Source organism: Sorex fumeus, unplaced genomic scaffold (assembly GCF_029834395.1).
Source record: "Sorex fumeus unplaced genomic scaffold, SorFum_2.1 ptg000043l, whole genome shotgun sequence".
NCBI classification, from domain to species: Eukaryota; Metazoa; Chordata; class Mammalia; order Eulipotyphla; family Soricidae; genus Sorex; species Sorex fumeus.
This window is the reverse complement of record NW_026606100.1, coordinates 50669457-50690615: the sequence shown is the minus strand read 5'-3', so window position 1 is coordinate 50690615 and position 21159 is coordinate 50669457. Positions and strand designations below refer to the sequence as shown.

At 50.9% G+C, this 21159-nt stretch overlaps 1 protein-coding gene across 1 annotated transcript in view; it reads right to left on the bottom strand.

Annotated features, from left to right (window-relative positions):
• Positions 1-21159, bottom strand: part of LOC130029446 (deleted in malignant brain tumors 1 protein-like) — a 135821-nt gene that overhangs the window by 83429 nt on the left and 31233 nt on the right. The window contains exon 8 of the mRNA XM_056120332.1: positions 1145-1170. Coding sequence (XP_055976307.1) covers positions 1145-1170 — 26 coding nt within the window. The remainder of the gene's footprint in view (positions 1-1144; positions 1171-21159) is intronic.

Sequence of the window (21159 nt, the reverse complement as noted above, 5' to 3'; positions counted from 1 at the left end):
ACTGAGGCCCTCTCCCCTGCTCTGAGACTCCCCACCCCTCTCCCTTTTACTGAGTCCCCCACCTCTCTCCCTTGCACTGAGACCCCCACTCCTCTCCCCTTCCCCGAAAACCCCCACCCTCTCCCCTGCACTGAGGCCCGCCACCCCTCTCTCCTTCACTGAGACTCCCCACCCCTCTTTCCTTTACTGAGCTCCCCACCCTTCTCCTATGCACTGAGACCTCCCACCCCTCTCCCCTGCTTTTGCTCCCACCCCTCCTCCCCAATCCCTCCCAGGGCTTGTAGCTGCTCTCAGCCCCCCAAACCACACCCCTGCTGTAGAGACACCTGGGGAGTTGGGGGAGGGTCTTCTCCCAGAGGGGCAGTGGGTTAAAAGGAGAGTCAGTAGGTTGACTTCAAGGAGCCCGGAGGGACAGAAGCCAGGAGGTGGTGGGGAAGGAGAGAGCCTCACGGGGCCGGGGGTGGGAAGGTGGAGGAAAGTGGGGAGAGAATCTGGTTGGTGTGAGTGTGAGTGTGTGCATGTGTGGGGGAGGGCTGCTCTTAGCACAGCCTGAGGCGGTGGGTACTGAGACTCCCCGCATGAACAAGGATAGGGAAGTGGGCCCAGTTGTGCTCTGGTCCAGGCCTGGGTCTGGGAACAATAGAGGCAGGGCCCAGGAGACAGAAGGCAGGAGGGGGGCAGAGTCCACAGAGGCACTGACCCCCCACAACCGGATCCTTATCACCAGGATCTTCCAACTGTTTAACTGGGATTAGTGGTCAGATAAGGCTCAGCAGGAAGCAACCAGTTTCAGAAACAGCCCCCTTTCTCCTGTGGGCACAACTGCCCTTTGTTCAAGGTCTGGTGAGCTCCCCAGTCCCATGGTCCCTGGCAGGCCACCCCACCCCCTGGGGGTCAGCGAGGCACGCCGGGGTGAGGCTGTACGTCTGGGTAGGGGTTTCCAGGTCTCACTGGCCTCCTCATCTGGAAGGTTCTTGAGCATGGAGCTGGAAGCGACTCCACAGCTGATGTGTCCCTAACCCCCATGCTATAACTGTTTGTAAATGGGGGGACACACACAGGGGATTGTGGACAGAAGGGCTGGAGGGGTGGAGGAACCCGCGGCTTCCTGAGCAAACAGCCCCGTGGGCACTGGCATTTGCACCTGCAGGGCGCATTGGTCCTCTGGGCCTCTCACGTGCCCTAGACGCGCTGTTGCCCCAGGAACTGCCTGGAGTCCCGAGCCTTTAGGAAGAGAGGGCCCGTGAGCCTACAGCCGGCAGTGGGCAGGCCCCTTGCTTGTTGGGTTGCTTCCCCATCATTTACTCAGACCATTGATGGAGCTGAGATGGGTCCAGAGAAACCCCTGAGTGTCCTTGGCTGGCACAGGAAGCTGGGATTTGTGAGGTATTTGCAAGCTTGAAGGAAGGTAGGCTAGAGCCAGGACAAAGCGTTGAAAGTCGCAACGATGGTCCAAATGGCCCGCTCGGTGTGAACACTCTGCTTGTCTCTGCTTTTCCACTGGGACTTTTCTCAGGAATGGGGAGAGGAGGTAGGATACGGCTGAACCCTTCCTAGAGACCAGGCTCTGTCATTCCCAGCACCAAGCAAGGCTTAGCAAGGCGAAGTTTCCAGAAAAAAAACACTGTACTTCCTGGAGGTGTTTTTCCAGCTTCCCCAAATCTTGAAACTCAGTTATGCCAGAGTCGGGTTCATCTTTGCTTTTCCTCCCCCACAACTATCCTTCCTTTTCTCTGCACACCTGACTCCAGAGAGACTAACCCACAGGACATTTCTGAGTAGCAATATACTTTCCCGATTATTCCAGTGTCACCACCATATCTTGGATGACACCCCTAGAGCCTAGACTTGGATGCTTTCAGCACCCACTAAGTCAGCACCACCTTTGCCACAAGTGGAATGAATATGGTGAATTTGAATCTTAAATTCTTTTAGAAATTTCCAGAATTTATACAGATACCGTGCTGGAGTGATAGCACAGCGGTAGGGCGTTTGCCTTGCGCGCAGCCAGCCCGACTGAGCCGGGTTCGATTCCTCCACCCCTCTCGGAGAGCCCAGCAAGCTACCGAGAGTATCTCGCCCGCACAGCAAAGCCTGGCAAGCTCCCCGTGACGTATTCGATATGCCAAACCCAGTAACAACAAGTCTCACAATGGAGACGTTACTGGGCCCGCTCGAGCAAATCGATGAATAATGGGAGGACAGTGTTTGTGTACAGATACCATGCATTTCCCAAAAGACTCGGTAGAATTCACAAATGAGCAGGGAACACACCTGCATGGCATCATTTAGGAAAGAAAGAGCTCCAATCCTGCCACAGGTGATGCAAATATGGAATCCAATGCTTGAGACCTTTGCCTGACGGGTGAGGGGGGAAAACAGTTGGGTTTCCAGGGGATCAGATAAAAATCTCATCACATAAATATAATTCCTTCCATCTCTTAGGATTTAGGTTTAGAACGTACAGTTCTTGTGTGTTTTATCAGTAATAGTTTCACTGAGATCATTCACATGCTATGCAACCTCACCAATTTAAATGACACAATTTAAGGGGTTTAACTATTGTCACTTTCAGTTTTACATTTTTATCACCCCTCCTCCCAAAAAGAAAACCAGGGTCCAGAGAGATAGCTCAATGGGTGGAGAAGATGTGTTTCACGGGGAAGGCTGGACTTGATCCTGAGGCATCACCAGGGGTAACCCCCAAGCATCAGGTCAGGAGTATCCTCTGAGCAACACTGGGTGTGACGCAAAAATGATCAGTTCTTGGGGCCGGAGCAATAGCACAGCAGGTAGGGCGTTTGCCTTGCATGCGGCCAACCCAGGTTCGATTCCCAGCATCCCATATGCCATATCCCGAGCACTGCCAGGAGTGATTCCTGAGTGCAAAGCCAGGAGTAACCCCTGAGCATCGCCGGGTGTGTCTCAAAAAGCAAAAAAAAAAAAAAAAAAGATCAGTTCTGAACCTGTGCATTCATTTCACCCTCCCCCAACACTAGCAACCACTAAAACATTATCTGTGATTTACCTATATACTTGATAGAAATGGCATTGTTGTTACTGTGTTTGGCATATCGAATACGTCACGGGGAGCTTGCCAGGCTCTGCCGTGTGGGCGAGATACTCTCGGTAGCTTGCCGGGCATTGTATACCATCAAACCTGGAATGTACAGTTTCTATATTGAGTTGACCTTGACCGACGCCTCTTCCGAGTAAATTACAAATATGACTTCACTAGATTCCCCGACAACCCAACAAATCACCCCCTTTGACGTGAAGGGAGATGTCACGGAGCCACAAAGCCTGCCACACTCACCTGGACAGGTGGGATTGGCTGAGTCACCTGAAGTTTTGTGGCCCTAAAGCCACATGTTATTGGACTTGGAGCTTCACACACAAGACTCACAAAGGACTCAAGAAATCTTTTCAATCCTTACCACCTATTTTAATAAATATGTCTAAGATGCTGACATAACCATACCTATGCGACCACTTGCAGAATATGAAAAAGTTTGAGTAAAAATTACAAACAAACGTTACGCCAAAATTGGGGGGTGATATTTTTCTTGAGTCAGCTGCAAATATCACATTAAAGATCTTGTTGACCAAGAATATTTCCGAGTTTTCCTTTGTTGATATTAGAGGAAACTCAGTGACAAAGGATTTGAATGTTTCCCTCGACATGTTGAAAAAACATTGACATGATATACAGATATTTTAAATTTCTCTAGTGACCATTTAAATTATATTTCTTAAAGAAGATGAGATGTGGAATACAGATTCAGACCAAGACCAAATAAATCTGTTTTTACAGGAACATACACATTGTCAGATTAGACGACTTCATGAACCCAACCAAGATAGTTTTATGTCAAGTCAAATAATTCAGGCCAAGATCTGTGTTTTCCTGTGTACTTTAAAACTCTAGCAAGAAGGAATAAAGATTCAAAATAGGGCTGGAGAGATTGTACAGGATTTATGTTGTGCAGCCAACTCTGGTTTGATACCTAGTACCTCATAAGGTCCCCCTGACACTGCCAGGAGCGATACCTGAGCAGAGTCAGGAATAACCCCTGAGTACTGCTGGGTGTGTAGTCAAACAAAAGTCAAACAAAAGTCAAATGAAGATGAAAACCAAGAAATCATGATAATACTTGAATACCTTTCATGCTAAATGACAATATATAACTCAGAGAGAACATTTTTAAACTCTTGCTTTACTTAACCCATAGCCAAGTAATCTTTCTTTATCTACCGCTCTCTAAAATCCTAAACACAGAACCATGTTTTTAGAAAGCTATAAATTAGGGCCAGAAAGATAATACAGGGGTTAAGGCACTTGCCTTGTAAGAGGCCAACCCTTGTTCAGGAGTAAACGCTGAACACGTTCAGATATAGCTCTCAAACAAAAAGCAAACAAAAAAGCAACAAATTGGCTCAAACCATGTTCACTCAAAACATTGGACCCAGCTTCCCCCCCAGTCCATATTGATTTATGCATTTGACGGTTGTCAGAATAACACATGACCAGTAGCTGCACCCTATTGAATGCAGTGAAAACTCTTTCAGTGTGGCGTTTTAAAAGGCAAAGTTTGAAACTCTCTTTTCATGCAGTATGCCAGCCTCCTCAGGCTTGCAACAGTGAGCAACATGGCCCTGGGGTCTCAGCAGCCATACCTGCTTCATGGAGAATAGCGGTGTAGAAGAGAGACAGCCAGAGGAGCAGGGCTCGACCGCCCATGTTGGGAAGGCGTCCAACGGCTGGAAAAGACAGTTCCGCCTTTATATGCTCTCCAGGCTCCCGGGGGGTGGCTCCTGCAATCTGATGCTCCCTTCAGCCTGGGATTGGCACAGGTCCTCAGAGCAAGGCACCAGGGCTGGCTCGGGCATTTTGTGTCATTTTTGCTATGGGTGGCTCCAGACAGGGGAATCTGGGAGCAGGGACCAACGGTGGGCTGACACTTGGCTCGTGGGTGGGACCCTCCTGTCTCTCAGGAGAGGAGAGAGGCCACCAGATCCTTCTGTCCTATTAATGGCACATTTGCTCGGCGGGTGGTACTTCCTGGAGGGAGTAACTGCTGAATCCACCCTCGTCAGCGCCCACACCAGCCTCCCTTGTCTTCTCCACTCTCTTCTTGACGTTCTTGAATTTCCAACGGCGCCCACTTGGTGCCTCTCTTGTATTACCTGATCCTTCTGCCTTCATTTCACTCATTAGGGTTTTAACCTTTCCCCACTAGTGCGAAAACCCTTTGAGGTCAGGACTTTGCGCTACTTTATTTATTTATTATTACCATTATGAGTTTTGGGGGCACTCCTGGCAATGCTCAGGGGTCACTCCTGGCTCCGCACTCAGGAATTACTCCTGATGTTGCGCAGGGGAGCTTATGGGGTGCCAGAGATGGAACCGGGGTCAGCTGCAAGCACCCTCCCCACTGTCCTATGTCTCCAGACCAGCTCCACATCGTCTATACTCCTACTTGTGAGAGCTGACTCTGAAATATCTGTTGGGCTGGATTTCACGGTGGGTGTTTCCTTAACTTAGACCACTGGCTTATAGAAACAGATGCCCAGAATTCTAGAGTTCTCTGCTCTGAGTCCTGAGAAAGGAGAGTTGTTTTGTTTTGTTTTGGATTTGCTTTGTTTTGGGCATGGGGGGGGGGGGGCACACCCGGTGATGCTCAGGACTAACTCCTGGTTCTGTACTCAGAGATCACTCTTGAAAGACTTGGGATGTTGGGGATTGACCCTGGGTTATCTGCGTGTAAGGCAGGCACCTTCGCTGCATTCCTATTGTTCTGGCCCCGTGGGAGAGAAAAGTTTTCGGAGAGAGAATACAGCTCTTCTGCCCGTCTCCAGCTTCGCATCCACGAAGGAGGAGTTTGGAGATACTGCAAGTCTGCGTTGTGAGAGCTCTTGGCCTAATGCATTGGTTATTCTGGTCCACAGGAATAGCCCCTCTAGTAAAGAAATCCAAAGATGCGGGGAGGTAAAGCACTTACCTCACATTGTCAACCCAGATTTAATGCTTGGCACCTCTTATGGTTCCCTAAGTTCCCTACAGGAGTGATCCCTGAGTGCAGAGCCAGGAGTAAGCCCCAAGCATTGCCAGGTGTGGCCTCAAATACAAAACAACACAAAACTAAAACTCGAAAGATGGACCAATCTTGCACCTGCACATGCGGTTGTTAATGGGTGGCGGCTAGACTGGACTTCCTAGGACTGAGAGGGCTGGATTCTGCCCTCCGCTGTGGTTTGGGTAATGGACTGAGCGTCACTGAACCTGGGTCTCCTCATCTAACATGCCTCCCATTGTCTTTGTGAGTACATTAAAAAAAAACTTTATTTAAACACTGTGGTTTACAAAGTTGTTGATAATACCGTTATTATGAGCATTCAAAGTTTCAACATCAATCCCACCACCAGTGTAAACTGCCCTCCGCCATTTTCCCCCACTTCATTTAAACTCCGTGGTTTACAAATTGGTTCATGATGATTTGTTAACAGGCACTCAATATTCCAACCCACCCCCAACCCCACTGTTACCTTCCTTCCACCATTGTCTTCATTTTCCCAACCACCCCCTTGAGCCTGCCCCTATAGCAATAATTTATTTTCTATCACTTGTTGCCACTAAATGGCTAATGGAGTGATCAAAATATTTTCTAAGAAGAAAATTGTTGCATCTTATCAGGGGGAACACTAAGTTCTTTTTGTCCTTCCACCTTTGACCCCAGTTTTCTACCCACTCCCAAAGCCTTGCCTTTTAACAGGCACAAAATAATTTGGGGGGACTTGGGGGCCATATCTGGTGATGCTCAGGGGTCACTCCTGGCTCTGCATTCAGGAATTACTCCTGGCGGTGCTTGGGGGACTATATGGGATGCCAGGGATCGAACCCAGGTCTGCTGTGTGCAAGGCAAACGCCCTTCCCGCTGTACTATCACTCTGGCCCCAACAAAATAATTTATTTGATATTTCTTTTTACAACTAAATCATCTAAAAATACATCATAAAAGAAAATTTGTGAAAATTATTATTTCTCATCAAGGGGTCATTCAATCCTAGTCTGAGGGTTGATTACGCTGTTCATCTCTAGCTGAGCCTTCTGTATTATTACTTATTGGGCTTGGTTGGCCTCTCTGTTACTTTCCCATCTAATTCAGGATGCTCCTACCGGTTGTCAATACTGTGGAGTTTGGAGGTGTCACGTGGTCACATATGTGGTCGCTCACTCCAGGAACTCCAGGATCTGTAGAACTGAGGGATGAGTTTATGCGGCCGCAGGATGTGAGTGTGACTGCTGGGCCTCCCGACAGTGTGCAGAGGTAGGGGAGGAGGGGGTCTGTCCGCCCCCAAACAGTCCAGAGTTTTCAGCCTGAAAACCGGTACGTCTGGGCTTGTTGGGTTGGTGTCTGTCAGAGACTGGTCAGGAAGAGTGGAGTTGGGCTGTCGCTTGGTGGTGGCTGTGGGTGTGGCCTCCTGGGCTTCAACAGGGTGGACAATTGGCCTGTCCCCTCCCGAGGGTGCCCCAGAGTTTCCAGTCAGAAGACAGGTGTACCCGTGAATTTTAGCAGCTTGGCTTGCATCCCTTCTTAGATCAGCTGTGAATCTGTAAAACTGGGCTGGTCTATTTGCATGGTGGCAGCTGTGGAGTCTTTGTGAGAGACACTGTCCAGTTTACATTAGAAGGTTATTGGTGGTGGGGGGGGGGGTAAGGGAGGAATCAACACAATCATGCATCTGTGAGATTTGCAAAATTGCCAAGATTATTGTTTCTTCAGAGATGTGCAAGTGATAAAGATTTTGAATTTTTCTGACCGTCTCTGTGCCATAAAAATATAGACTAATGGTAGCTAAGGGGCTGGAGCAATAACAGCGGTAGGGCGTTTGCCTTGCATGCAGCCAACATGGCCTAACTGAGTTTGATTCCTCTGCCCCTCTCGGAGAGCCTGGCAAGCTACTGAGAGTATCTCGCCCACACGGCAAAGCCTGGCAAGCTCCCCGTGACATATTTGATAGGCCAAACACAGTAGCAACAAGTCTCACAATGGAGACGTTCTTGGGCCCGCTCGAGCAAATCGATGAGCAATGGGAGGACAGTGCTACAGTGCTACAGTTCTACAGTGGTAACTAAATTAGCCCAGGTGGTGGGATGGCGGTAGGGTAAAGCCGACCCAGAAGGATAGAGAGGAATATAAAAGTCTGCATCACTGGCTAGTAATTCACAGACCCAATGGGAAGCCACATTCATGTTCTGATTGCCCCGCCTCTCTTTGGAGAGGGTTGAATACAGAAATGGGCTCAGGGAAGTGTCACTAAACTCTCCCCTTCTCTCTTTGCTGCCAGTCAATATGGGCCTTCCCCACCATCCCCCATCACTGGAGTCTTGCGTCCCCTTGTGGTCATTAGTGGGGGGTTCCTGGTTCAGAAACATTTTGTTCCCTGGCCTCAGCTGGGAGAGCTGACCGGTCCCCCTCAAACCTCAGAGGATGGACGCAGACCTGGTCATAGGTACAGAGACACAGAGGACAGACACAGACCCACAGGGGACAGACAGCAGACCTGGTCTTTGCAGAGTGCTGGTTTCCAAGTGGGTGGTTCAGATCCAGTGGAGTGTGGACATCAGGGGGCAAACTTGGGGGAATGGGGATGGGGACAGGGCAGCCGCTGGAGGTGGACGCTGGCAGACAACCTTGGAGCCACTGGGATGGCGCCTCCACACTCTGGGGATGAGGATCCCGCGAGAGGGTCTGTGCGGAGCCCCCGGTCCCCCAAGTTCTACCTGTACTGCGGGGCCAGGTTAGCCTGCTGAACCCGCCTCCTCTCAAGGACCAGGAACCCCCGTGAAACTCAGAGGAACACCATCCTGGGCTTCTCCCGGCCCAGAAAGGCAGATTCTTCTTGTAATACGGGGTTGGCTAGAGGGATGTTGAAATGCCAGTTGCAATGACGCCCTGAATGACTTCCAGTTCTCCCCTTTGGGGTGCTCAGGAAGAATGCGTATCTTCATTCTATGAAGTGGGGAGGCCTCTCCTGATGGGGTTCTCATAACAAAATTTGGGTTCTTCCTCTCTGCTACAGGTGACCCCTCTGACTTTAAGCAGTCCCAGCCCCGTCCCCAAGAGTTCCTCTCTGTAGAGGAACAATGACATCTTGGCTGCTGGATGCCCTAGAAGAGCCAAGAATGGCCTTGAGATGGCCTGGACATCGTTTCCTGGCTCTGGGGCCAGTAATTTCCATTGACCATGTCCAGTGGAGGAAGAATTCAATCAAGAACTAATGCTAAAGCTTTAGACGTTTAGGGGCTTGAGAGCACAGTGTGTGTGTGTGTGTGTGTGTGTGTGTGTGTGTGTGTGTGTTGAGGTTGATCCTTGGCATCATCTAGTCCCTAGCTACAACTGGGCAGCCTTGTCAGGAATCACCAAAATGTGCATATAGGGGAGGAAAAAAAGAAAGAAAAAAGAAAAGAAGAAGAAAACAAAATGCATGAAACTTTGCAGAAGAAAATCGGTCAGCACCCCGCCTTTCTCTGTTGGCAGGTTGGTTATCTTCCTTTAATGCTGTGGCCATTATTTGCTCACTGCCAAGTTTGGGTCACAGTCTGGGAGGGCTAACTGGCTGCTGAGACCCTCCCCACAGGCCACGACACTCCCAGTTGAAATGTTCTGAAAGCATAAGTGTGAAGAACACAATGTTTTCATTCTGATAATGCCCATAACTCATTCTCCCTGCCCTTTGCAGTGGGCGTCCTGCATTGCTCCAATATTGGGCCAGACGGAACACACTTTAACGCAGGCAATTTGCTTAAGACCCACCTTCTGGGGCTGGAGTGATAGTACAGCGGGTAGGGCGTTTGCCTTGCATGCGGCTGACCTGGGTTTGATTCCCAGCATCCCATAGGGTCAACCAAGCCCTGCCAGGAGTAATTCCTGAGTGCAGAACCAGGAGTAACCCCTGTGCATCGCCGGGTTTGACCCAAAAAAGCAAAAAAAAAAAACAAACCACCTTTCTCATTTGGTCTGGCCCCATACCCTGGGGGTCAGACTGTCTCACCCTGTACCAACCTTCCACCCTATTCTTTTGTTTGTGCTGGGGCCACTCCCAGTAGTGCTGAGTCTACCCAGAGCACCGTGCTTGGCAGTGGCCCCTGATGCACTCAGGGGAATCATATGGTGCTAAGGATCAAAACTGGGCCTCTTGCTGCATACAAAGCCCATGCTTGGTCCTTTGAATGAACTTTTTGATCCAACTTCCTGCTTCTTGTCCATCTGTCTCTGCAGGAGCCCAGGGAACAAAGGACCAGGGAGGAGACGCAGCCCCGGAGTAGCCTCCAGACCTGGGATCACCGTGCACAGATCACGCCTATTCTCTGGGGCTCTCAAAGCTGGAAGCAAGCGGGTCCTTCCTGGATCAGATCAGATGCAGCGGGCTGTGTCCTGTTGGCACTAAGGCAGCTTTCTGTTCACCCTGAGTGCTCCAGATAAAACATGTTTTTTCTTGCTTTTTCTCGGAGACCAGAGCCCCCTTCTTCTCTGTTTCCCTTCACTTTACTTAAACACTGGTTTACAGTCATTCGTGATGGTTAGTTACAGGCGTTATTCCAACTATTCCAAACCCAATCCCACCACCACTGTCCCCTTCTCTCCATCACTGTCTCCGTTTTCCCTTCAAGCCTGCCCTGGTAGCAGGCCCACAATAATTTATTTTATATTGCTTGTTACTACTAAATGGCTAATGGAATCATTAAAAAAATATTCCAGTAAAAAAAAGTTCGTGAAAATGGGTGTATCTGATTAAGTCCTTGTCTGAGGGTTTGCAAAACTGATGTTGTTAGCTAAGCGTTCTGTGCTCATGTGTTTGTTAGTCCCGATTAGCTAGCTACTAGTTATATCCAGTCTGGTGGCTCCTACTGGGATGTTGGTACTGTAGAAGTTGCAGATGTTTCTCCAGAAAACCCAGAATATTTAACTAGGCAGTCCAATCAGAGGTGAGAAGGAGCCGCTGCCAGGGCTTTGGTGGGGCGAGAAATTGGCCCGGTCCCCTCTGAGATCACCCTGGAGGACTCACCCAGGACGGGGTGTCGGAGAAATTTTTGAGGCCAGCTGATCTCTTTTGAGATCTAATCACGAGTCTCTGGAACAGGCCGGTAGATGAGCACTCATAGAGGTGACGGTGGAAACCCCCCTTGCTCTCCGAGGGTGGTCCCCCTTGAATCTCTCACTGGTTCCCTGAGCATCTGGGAGGGGAAGAAGGGCTTAGGGATGAACCCCTGCAGGCATGGGCAGACTCTGGGGCAGGACCATCTCTGATCTCTGAGTGACCCCTCAGAGATCATCAGCTCTCCACGTGTTCTAGTCTCCGGCTCCTGATTCCTTTGATTCATCTTTCATAGTCTTCAGGTACAATGGCGGTTGTATGACTCTTACCTAGCAGAGGTCAATAATACCAACTACACCCGTTCTTTCCAAGATGACTGTTTTCCCCTAAAGTATGTTGGTGCATTGCTTGATTTGGCTGCCACTACAAAGTCCCAGAGGCGAGAGGCTTAGACAACAGACATTTCCCATCTCACAAGTCCATGGGCTCGATCACTGAGATTCAGTTGCCCGCAGTGTTTGCAGTTTCTGCAGGTTGTAAGGAAGAAACTTCCAGAAGCCTGTCCTTCTGATGTTGATGGCTTGCTGGTCTTCCTTGTTACTCTTTGATCCATAGAAGCACCACCCCATCTCTGCCTTCTCATCACTCCTTAATGCTTTCCCTGTGTGTCTCTGGATGTCCTCTGTTGGAGCCCAGTCATTATGGATCAGGACCCACCCGAATGACCTCCTTTTAACGCTGATCATCCTGTAAAGACTCTCTGTCCAAATCAGGTCCTGTTTGGTTGTCATGGGAGTGATTAGGATTTCATCATATAGGCTGAACACCAGCCAGCCCATAATACAATGTGTTAATGAGATGCTCAGGCATCTTCAGGCAAGGCTGATGTCTTTATCTCTTTTTTTTAATTTTTGTATTTATTTATTTATTTATTTATAATTTTTATTAGTGAAACACCATGAGGTACAGTGGCAGACTTACAAATTTTTGTGCTTGGGTTTCAGTTATACAGTGATCAAATACCCATCCCTCCACCAGTGCCCATTTCCCACCACCATGGATCCCAGTATCTCTCCCACCCCCCCATCCCCCCATCTCACCCTGCCTCTGTGGCAGGGCATTCCCTTTTGTTCTCTCTCTCCTTTTGGGTGTTGTGGTTTGCAAAAGAGGCATTGAGTGGGTCATCATGTTCGGTCTAAAGTCTACTTTCAGCATGCTCCTCCCAACCTGGGAGGATCCTCCCAACACCCTTTTCTTGGTGTTCCCTTCTCTATACGAGCTACCTTTCCCCCTAGCATGTGCCGCTGGCCTCCAATCCATGGAGAAAACCTCCTGGTACTTATCTCAGCTATTCTTGGATGTTAGTCTCCTATTTTGTTACTTTATGTTCCCCAGATGAATGCTATCTTTCTATGTCTATGACGTCTTTATCTTCATCAACTAATTCGGCACACCTGGTCACACCCCCGACCCCTCAGCGAGAGCCCGAGAGCCCTCCAGGGTGGAGTGGAGAGCCTCTCTTGTGCTCCGTGGCCTCCCCGTGTTTGCTACATCACTCCCGACCCTCTTCTTGCATCATCTGGCCTGGTGGGTTCATCAGGAGCATAAGTGCGACCAACGGCTTCAGCACAGGCCCATTTCTCCTGGCGTCAGCACTCAACACGCCCCCACCCTTCTCGATCTCCCCAGTTGAAGGCCTTTGGCTTCTTCAACATCCACCGTCCGGTGGAAAGGGCATCGGACACCATGATTGCTCACCAACGTGGTTGGCATGGGGATGGAGCGGACAGTGCTCACCCCGGTGAGTGTCAGGGGCTGCAGCTGCAGCTGGTGACCACCAGGATGCTGAAGGCGATGGCCAGGGACAGCACTGGGCGCTGGTGTCTGTGACGAGCTGGGAGGTAGAGAGACTGCAAACCTCCATGAACTGCTTCAAGGGGGCGGGCAGCGTCGCTCGTTGTAAACCGACTTCCTGTGTATGGAATCGGTGACCCCTTGGATGAAAAAGATGCCCAGCACCACACAAGCCCCCCAAGAGTCCCGCCCTGCCATGTGGGCTCTTCCCGAGACCCAGTTGTCGGCACACAGCGGACGGATGGACGGGAGTGACGCATCTTGGGCTTAGATCTCGGGGGAGATAGCCTGGAACTCCCGCCTTCCCACCCCGCGGGAGTGCCAGCGCGTTCAGGAGATGTTTTGCCAGCTCAGGTTTTAAGATAAGACGGTTTCGTGTTTATATACCGTGACTCACACAATCTTTTTATGCATGCTCAGTTGGGTCCAAGTTCTCCAAAGAACACGTCTGCTCCCCTGGGCAAGGTGGGGTAAAGGGCCGACAGGGGAGAGACTTACTCTGCCACTGCTCCTGGTACAGAGACAACCCAGGTTATTAAAAAGCTACCACTGAGGGACTGGAGTGACAGTAGAGTTGGGAGGGCACTTATCTGCACACAGCTGACCTGGGTTTGATCCCTGGTGCCACATATGGTCCTTCGAGTGTGCCAGGAGTAATTCCTGAGTATAGAGCCAGGAGTAAACCCTGAGAAGAGCTGTTTGGGACCCCTCCCTCCAACCAAAGTAGAAAAAAAATAAAAGAAATATATATTTTATTTATTTTTATTTTTATTTTTACTTTTTTGCTTTTGGGGTCACACTCGGTGATGCACAGGGATTATTCCTGGCTCTGCACTCAGGAATTACTCTTGGTGGTGCTCAGGAGACCATATGGGATGCTGGGAATCAAACCCTGGTCGGCCGCATGCAAGGCAAATGCCCTACCTGCTGCGCTATTGCCCCAGCCCCCAAAATAAATATATTTTTTAAAAGTTCCCATTGAGCTTGACCTCCTTTGTGGAAAAAGACCAGAGTCTCCACACACACAGACATTTACAGACCCATCAAAAGCGGCGGGATCTCTGGAGAACATGTTCCCTTTGCAGGCAGAAAGGAGGCTTGTGGGAGATCAGTACAGACAGAACCAATGAGGTTTCCTGAGAAAAACGAAAGGAAGTCCGGCCTGGGAAATGCCATCGGATTGGCACTGACCAACACAGATCACTCTAGTCGTGCCCTTGTCTGAGGACTGCGGATGGTTCTGACTGGTGGCTCACGGGCCCAAGTTTCTTCCATAACACCCTGCAGACCCGTTGCCGTTCCTGAATCCAGACCCCACGCCCTGCCGTCATGAGACGTGAGCACGGAGATCAGAGGGTCGCACCCTGGCACGGAGGAAGAGGGTTTCAGGATCTTAAATTCCCTCCCGCCTCTCCCAGCAGCTGAGTACGGCTCTCCCTCCCTCTCTCTGCTTTGTATCCGAGACAGACGCCTTCTAGAACTTTCACGCGCGGGTTGTTTGAAATCTCCATCTATGCTCAGAGGAGTCTCGGCATCTCCGTGGCCCAGGGCCCATGTATAGAGTCGCGGTTGTTGTTGTCCGCTGCAGCGACCGCTAAGAGCTCACCTCGGGGTTTTGCCTCTGATCAGCTTCCTGTTCTGTGTCAATCTCCTTATCGGAATGATTTGCAGCCTTCAGTCACCGCATCGTGTCCGGAGGGGGAACTGAACCCCAGATTACATGGAGATTGGTGGTTTTGGGTTTTGTTTTGCTTTTTCTAATTTTAAACACTGTGACCTTGGGCGAATCTCAAAGATTTGCCCTCAGCACACAGGTTCCTTTGTCTGCCAGACTCCATCCAGGGAGCGCCAGAGGAACAGTGAGGTGGGGAGGCTGGGCTGGGGGACAGTCCAGCTCAGCAGTGACCTTCACAAGGGCGATCCAGGGAGAGACATCTTCAGAGGGTCCTCCCCTGCCACCTGCCTTTACAGATCCACACCTTCCGGAACCTTCTGGAAGCAAAGGCCTGGGAAATGCAAGATCATGTTGATGTGTGACTTCTCTCCTCATTGCCTTCTGGAATGTTCTTTCCTTATTCCTTCCCAGCAAAGCACCTGTCCCTCCATGCCATCCCGCTGCCACCTCCAAAATCTTACAGTCCAAACAGGCACTTAAAGAACTGGAGGATGCAGATGCCACAAGGAAAAATGCCTGGAGGAAGCTGGTCCCTTTTTTCTTCCTCACCGTGTCCCATTGGGTCACTGTGTGTGGGACAGGACCCTGCGTAGGCCTGTACATGGCCTTGGTCCTATCATCATACCCTGGATGTCCTCGGCTGCTGGGCCTGGCGCCTCGTGGGGGGTAACAGTGACTTCCCCCCCCCCCACATTTGCACTAAGGTTGATCAACTTTAAAAAAGCAATTTTATGTCTGCGTTGGGTCTGCAAAACAGGCAACCGCTTACTCTTACTTCCTGGAATATTATATCTTAATTACACAGAGAAGTAGAAGCGGCAGGGGCCTTACGGGAAGGATGGTTGACTCTGCAGAATAAAGTATCCAGAATTAGCAGAATAGGACAACAATTGCTATCTCAGGAGTTTCTGTGACAATTCACGCCAGTTTCCCATCAGCTGACTTCTAGCTTCCTGCCTCTCGGTTGGGTCTGGTCGATAGGCGCTGTTATCAAATCTGTGATATTGGTGTTTTAAGTTTCGTCTAAGAATTAAAAAGACAAAGGAGAGATGGAGAAATTCTTTCTGAAGCCTTAGCAGAATCGGACCCATTGAAACGGCAAAGGTGCTGCTTCCTCAGTTTCTGGCCCTGCCTGGAAAGATCCCCGAGGGGTCTGTGGCTTTCGATGCAGTGAATTCTCCGGACACGAGGGCCTGGACAGAATATGAAGCAGCTGCAGTAGGAGCTGGGAGCCACGGAGTTCGCTCCCCGTGACCTGGGGATGCCTGCGGGGAGGTGATTGGACAGTGGCTGAGGACTTCTGAGAGACCGAACCCCAACGGCCCATCGTCATGCTCCATAGCAGACAGCAACTGTGTTTGCTGATAGCATGGCAGACCTCAGTTGCCTGGTTTTCCGGCTGGTACCCAGACAGACCCGCCCCAACAGAGAATGAGTTCGAGAGAAGGTCTGCGTGATTCTTCGTCCACGGGCCCAACAGGCAGAGAAGGGGCTGAGCTGGAAGCATGAGGAGGCACAGTTTGGGGTCGGAACACAGATGCACTCAGGGTACCTGGGCCTGGGGTCAGAACACACATGCACACAGCGTACCAAGGTCCTTATAGCATGTTGGTGGTTTTCACGTCGAAATTAATTTGTTGTTGTTGTTTTGGTGTCACTCCTAGCAGTCCTCAGGGATCACTCTGGGGAGTGTTTGGGGGCCACATGGGGGTTTAACCAGGGTCAGTCATATGTGAGGTAAGTGCCCCTACCCGCTGTACATTCACCTTCCTTCCTTCCTTCCTTCCTTCCTTCCTTCCTTCCTTCCTTCCTTCCTTCCTTCCTTCCTTCCTTCCTTCTTCCCTTGCTCCCTCCCTTCCTTTCTTCTTTTTTCTTCTTTCCTTCCTCTTTCCTTCCCTCCTTCCTTCCCTCCTTCCCTCCCTCCATCCCTCCCTTCCCCTCCCTCCCTTTCTTCCCTTCTTCCTTCCTTCCTTCCTTCCTTCCTTCCTCCTTCCTTCCTTCCTTCCTTCCTTCTTTCCTTCCTTCCCCCTTTCTGCTTCCTGCCTTCCTTCCCTTTGTTTTATTATACTAGCTGCCTAGTTTAGAGAATCTTAAATCAACATTCTAGACTACTGAGCACAGTTATTTTTTTCCCCCAACAGGAATTCTCTAAACTATATTTTTCTTTTTCCCAAGCAAGCCTCACCCAGATACATGAGTCACAGTGAGCGGTCACATCCCTAAATGATTTCTGGGGAGAGAAAGGGTGGAATGACCAGTGGCGTATTGAACAAATGAATAGAGACCATGGCCCATAGGGAGATTCTTTATGGGACGCCCTCCGCTCCAGACAGAAGGGTTGGTGAAGCACATTGAACACGCCTTCAAAAGAAAAAGTGGAGGGAAAGGAAGAGGTCGTAAACTACACAATCACCGAATAAAACTTCAATCTAGGGCCCGAGAGATAGTCAGAAGGGAAGGCACTTGCCTTGCACACAGTCAGCCAGGTCCCGCCCCTGCACCAAACAGGAGTACCCCTCCCCCACCCCCGCTGAGCCCCTTCAGAGCACAGAGCCAAGAGTACGAGCGGAGTCTAGCTGGGTATGGCTGAAAAATAGAACAACAACAACAAAACAAACCCCCCAAACCCAACGCTTCAACCTATTCAACTGAAACACAGTCCTAGCTGCCAGCTAACGTGTAGTCATGAAACAGAGTGGATTGCACGTTTGAGGTGTTAAATTACCCACCTGAGATGATAGTATTCAATAGCTTACCTTGACTGGACCAACGGTAAAAACTTGTGCAAGAAAAAGGACTCCTGCTTCCTTGGAAATGAAACTCTCGTCATGGGCAGTCGTCATTGGAGAAAATAGCAAATCCACGTCAAAAAAAAAAAAAAGATAGTTTACCATCACCAAATGCAAATCATTCCGGGAATCTAAGGTGAGTTTCACATTTGAAAATCAATCCGTGTGATCCGTCACATTAACAGTTTGGGAGAAAGGATATCTGAGCGCCTTAGCAGTCAGAGGAAAAAACATTTCTCAAAACCCAACACCTTGCTTATCACAAAAGGAAGTTCACACGTCAAAAAAAAACAAAAAAGGCAGAACCTGAAGGCTTTGTCTCTGAGGTTGGGAAGGATCCTTCCGTTTTGCATTTTATAGAAAGCCCCCGTCTTGTGTGATGCAGTGAAAACAAGAAATGGAAAGGAAGGCCGCATGCTGAGCTAAAGCACTGGTGTGGCACAAGGCTGACCTGGGTTCGATCCCCGGCACCGCATATGTTCCCCGGCACCACCAGGGGTCGCTCCTGAGCCCAGACCCCGGAAGAGGCTGTGAGTTCAGCCAGGTGTGGTCCAACCTAGTCCCCTCCTTTCAAATCACGAGGGGACACACACACACACACACACACACACGGACAAACTGAGCATCAAGCAGGTGAGTTGTGTGGTCGGCAAAGAAAACATTTTCTGCTGTTGCTGCTCTTACTTTTGCTTTTGGGATCACACCTGCCGGTGCTCAAGGCTTACTCCTGGTGCTGTGCTCGGGGCTCGATCCTGGCAGGACTGCAGGGGGCGCATGTGGGGTACCAGGGACCAACTAGCTCAGGTTTCCTGGGTGCCAGGCCTGGGCCACCCCTGCCGCCTCATCTCTCCAGCCTCTGTAAAATTGTTCTGAGGAAGGAGTCGCTGGTTGGGCCCAGGGAGACGCTCTGAGATCTGCATATCGGCTCCCCGGGATTTCCCACCCCTGAATCCCTGGAACCCACAACAAAACGCCCGCATAGACCCGCCCTCAGCAGCCTCTCCAGGGCTTGTGGGCCCCACCTGGGAGTGCTCCTTCCAGTGAACCCCGTTCCAGCCCAACTCTCCTCTTGGACTCGGTTTCTCCCTTTTCGCAGCCCCGGCCACTCTTCAGAGGCGAAACTCAGCGGCCATTCCCTTCTTCAGCGGGGGACAAGGTGGACACCGTCTTTCGGGACCTGCTGTGTTTGTTTCTGATAGCTGGACTGAGAGCAGGAATCCGGGCAGCCTAGTCTTCACCCTCCCACCCAGAGGCAGCATTTTAACCCCACAAGTGGGGGGATTGGTCACCTAATCTTCCCCGTCCCCTGAGACAGGGTGGGTGACATCAGCATCAGGCCTGGGAAAGTGAAGCTCTCTCAGAGCTGGGCTGATGGAAATGGGGGACTCCCTCCACTCCCCACCTCCTTCCCAGCGGTGACTACATCCCGAGCCTTGCCCCAAGGACGGAGGCAGAAACTACATCAGTACTCACATTTTATTTTTCTTTTGCTTTTTGGGTCACACCCGGCGATGCTCAGGAATTACTCCTGGCTCTGCACTCAGGAGTTACTCCTGGCGGTGCTCAGGGGATCCTATGGGATGCTGGGAATCGAACCCGGGTCGGCCGCGTGCAAGGCAAATGCCCTCCCCGCTGTGCTACCTATCGCTCTGGCCCCTTTACTTCCATTTTCTTTTGGGTTTTTGGGTCACACCTGGCGATGCTCAGGGGTAACTCCTGGCTCTGCATACAGGAATTACTCCTGGTGGTGCTCGGGGGATGATATGGGATGCTGGGGATTGAACCCGGGTTGGCCGCGTGCAAGGCAAACGCCCTACCCGCTGTACTGTGACTCCGGCTCCAACCTCATTTTCATTCCTGGCATGGAGCTGGCCAAGAATATAAGAGACACTCAGTGAACATGCAAGTTGAACAAATTCGTTAGCATAAGTAGATGGGACCTATCTGGAATTTTTTATAGACCGTCCTGTATTTCCTCTTGCTAAATCTGCTCAGAGATCAAGCTCAGTGGCCGTTCCCTTCCTCAGCGAGGGACGTGGTGGACACTGGCTTTCTAGGCCGCTGCGTTTGTTTCTGAGGGCCTCACCCCAGGGCCTCCATAGCTGGGTGACTAGCACACCCAGTCTGATGCCACACGCACTTCTTGGCCACAATTTCATCAAAACCCAACAGAAGCATCAACCAGGAAATTAGGCACTTTCCATCCAGGAAATTAGGTAACGTCACTGGCCCCCAGCGATGGTAACATGAGACGGGGAGGAGCCTCTGCCCCCCAGGACCCAGGGTGACCAGGTTCTTGTCTCGTCTCGCAGAAAAGAATTTCAGGAGTTAACGATGAGGAGTTAACGATGGGCTGGAGCGATAGCACAGCGGGTAGGGCGTTCACCTTACAAGCGGCCAACATGGCCAACCCGAGTTCGATTCCTCCGCCCCTCTCGGAGAGCCCGGCAAGCTACCGAGAGTATTCGATATGCCAGACACAGTAACAACAAAGTCTCCAATGGAGACATTACTGGGCCCGCTCAAGCAAATCGACGATCAACGGGAGGGCCTTTACTTTACTTTTAACGATGAGCAGTGAAGCAAAATAGATTTTATTTGGAGGTTTTTTAGGATGGGGAAGGAAGGAGAGAAAGTGAGAGAGAATGACACTTAAAGAGAACCCGGGCTTCTCCAGGGGCAGGGGGAGCCCCACACAAACCAGTGTTAGAAACGGAAGAGGGGGACGTGAGGAATTGCCTGGAGAAGGGTTGGTGCTGAGCACAGAGATGCCCCCCCACATGCCCCGGGCACCGTGCAGAGTGTGGGCACCTTTGGCTCCTCAGGGCCTGCTGCTTTGCTTTCCTGGGGTGCGACCCACTCCTGGACGTCTCTGCAGCGGCACAGACGCTGTGGGTCCTTGGGAAGATCCTGAGCAAGGTCTCACTATCGCCCACCAGCTATGTGGTCCCTCTTGGTCCAGCAGCACGGGCTCTCCTGGGGCTGCACCGGGCTGGAGGGAGGAAAGCAGGCAGGCGCTGGCCTGGCACTTGGCTGACCCGGGTTTGATCCCCAGCACCCTGTACGGTCTCCCAAACCCCGGCACGAACACCCCTGAGCAGAGAGACAGGATAAGCCCCGAGCACTGCCGGGTGTGACCCCCAAACATAAAAGGAGGCAGACATTAAACCGACCGACTCAGATTGTGCATTAAAGCGTAGTTTCTGGAACAGAGACGTGCGCATTCCTAGTGGAGCATGGGTGTCGCAATCCGTGATTTTGCAGAGGGGACTGTGACTTCTAGGGTCATGCAGTTAAAAGGGGTGGGCTTCCCCCACCCACCGCGGCTGCAGGGAGGCCCGACTGCAGTGCGGGCAGTGGCCACCAGAGGGAGCCAGAGCCCAGGACCTGGCTGCAGGACAAGCGCCCAGACTTTCCGGAGGATTACACGCGTGTGTGCTCTCACACAGTAACATACGTGCACACACATGTACACACACACACTCAGAGTCGGACACTCATGCACACACATGCACTCACAGACACCCACACTCACACACATACACACATACATTCACACGCATTTACACACAAACACACGAACACACAATCAGCCAGGCATTTAAGCACACACAAACATAGGCACGCACACACACACGTGCTTACATACTCATCTATTCACACACACGTACACAATCGCACACACTCATACGCACACCTACATTATCACGCTCACATTCACGCCCACGCTAGCATGTTCAC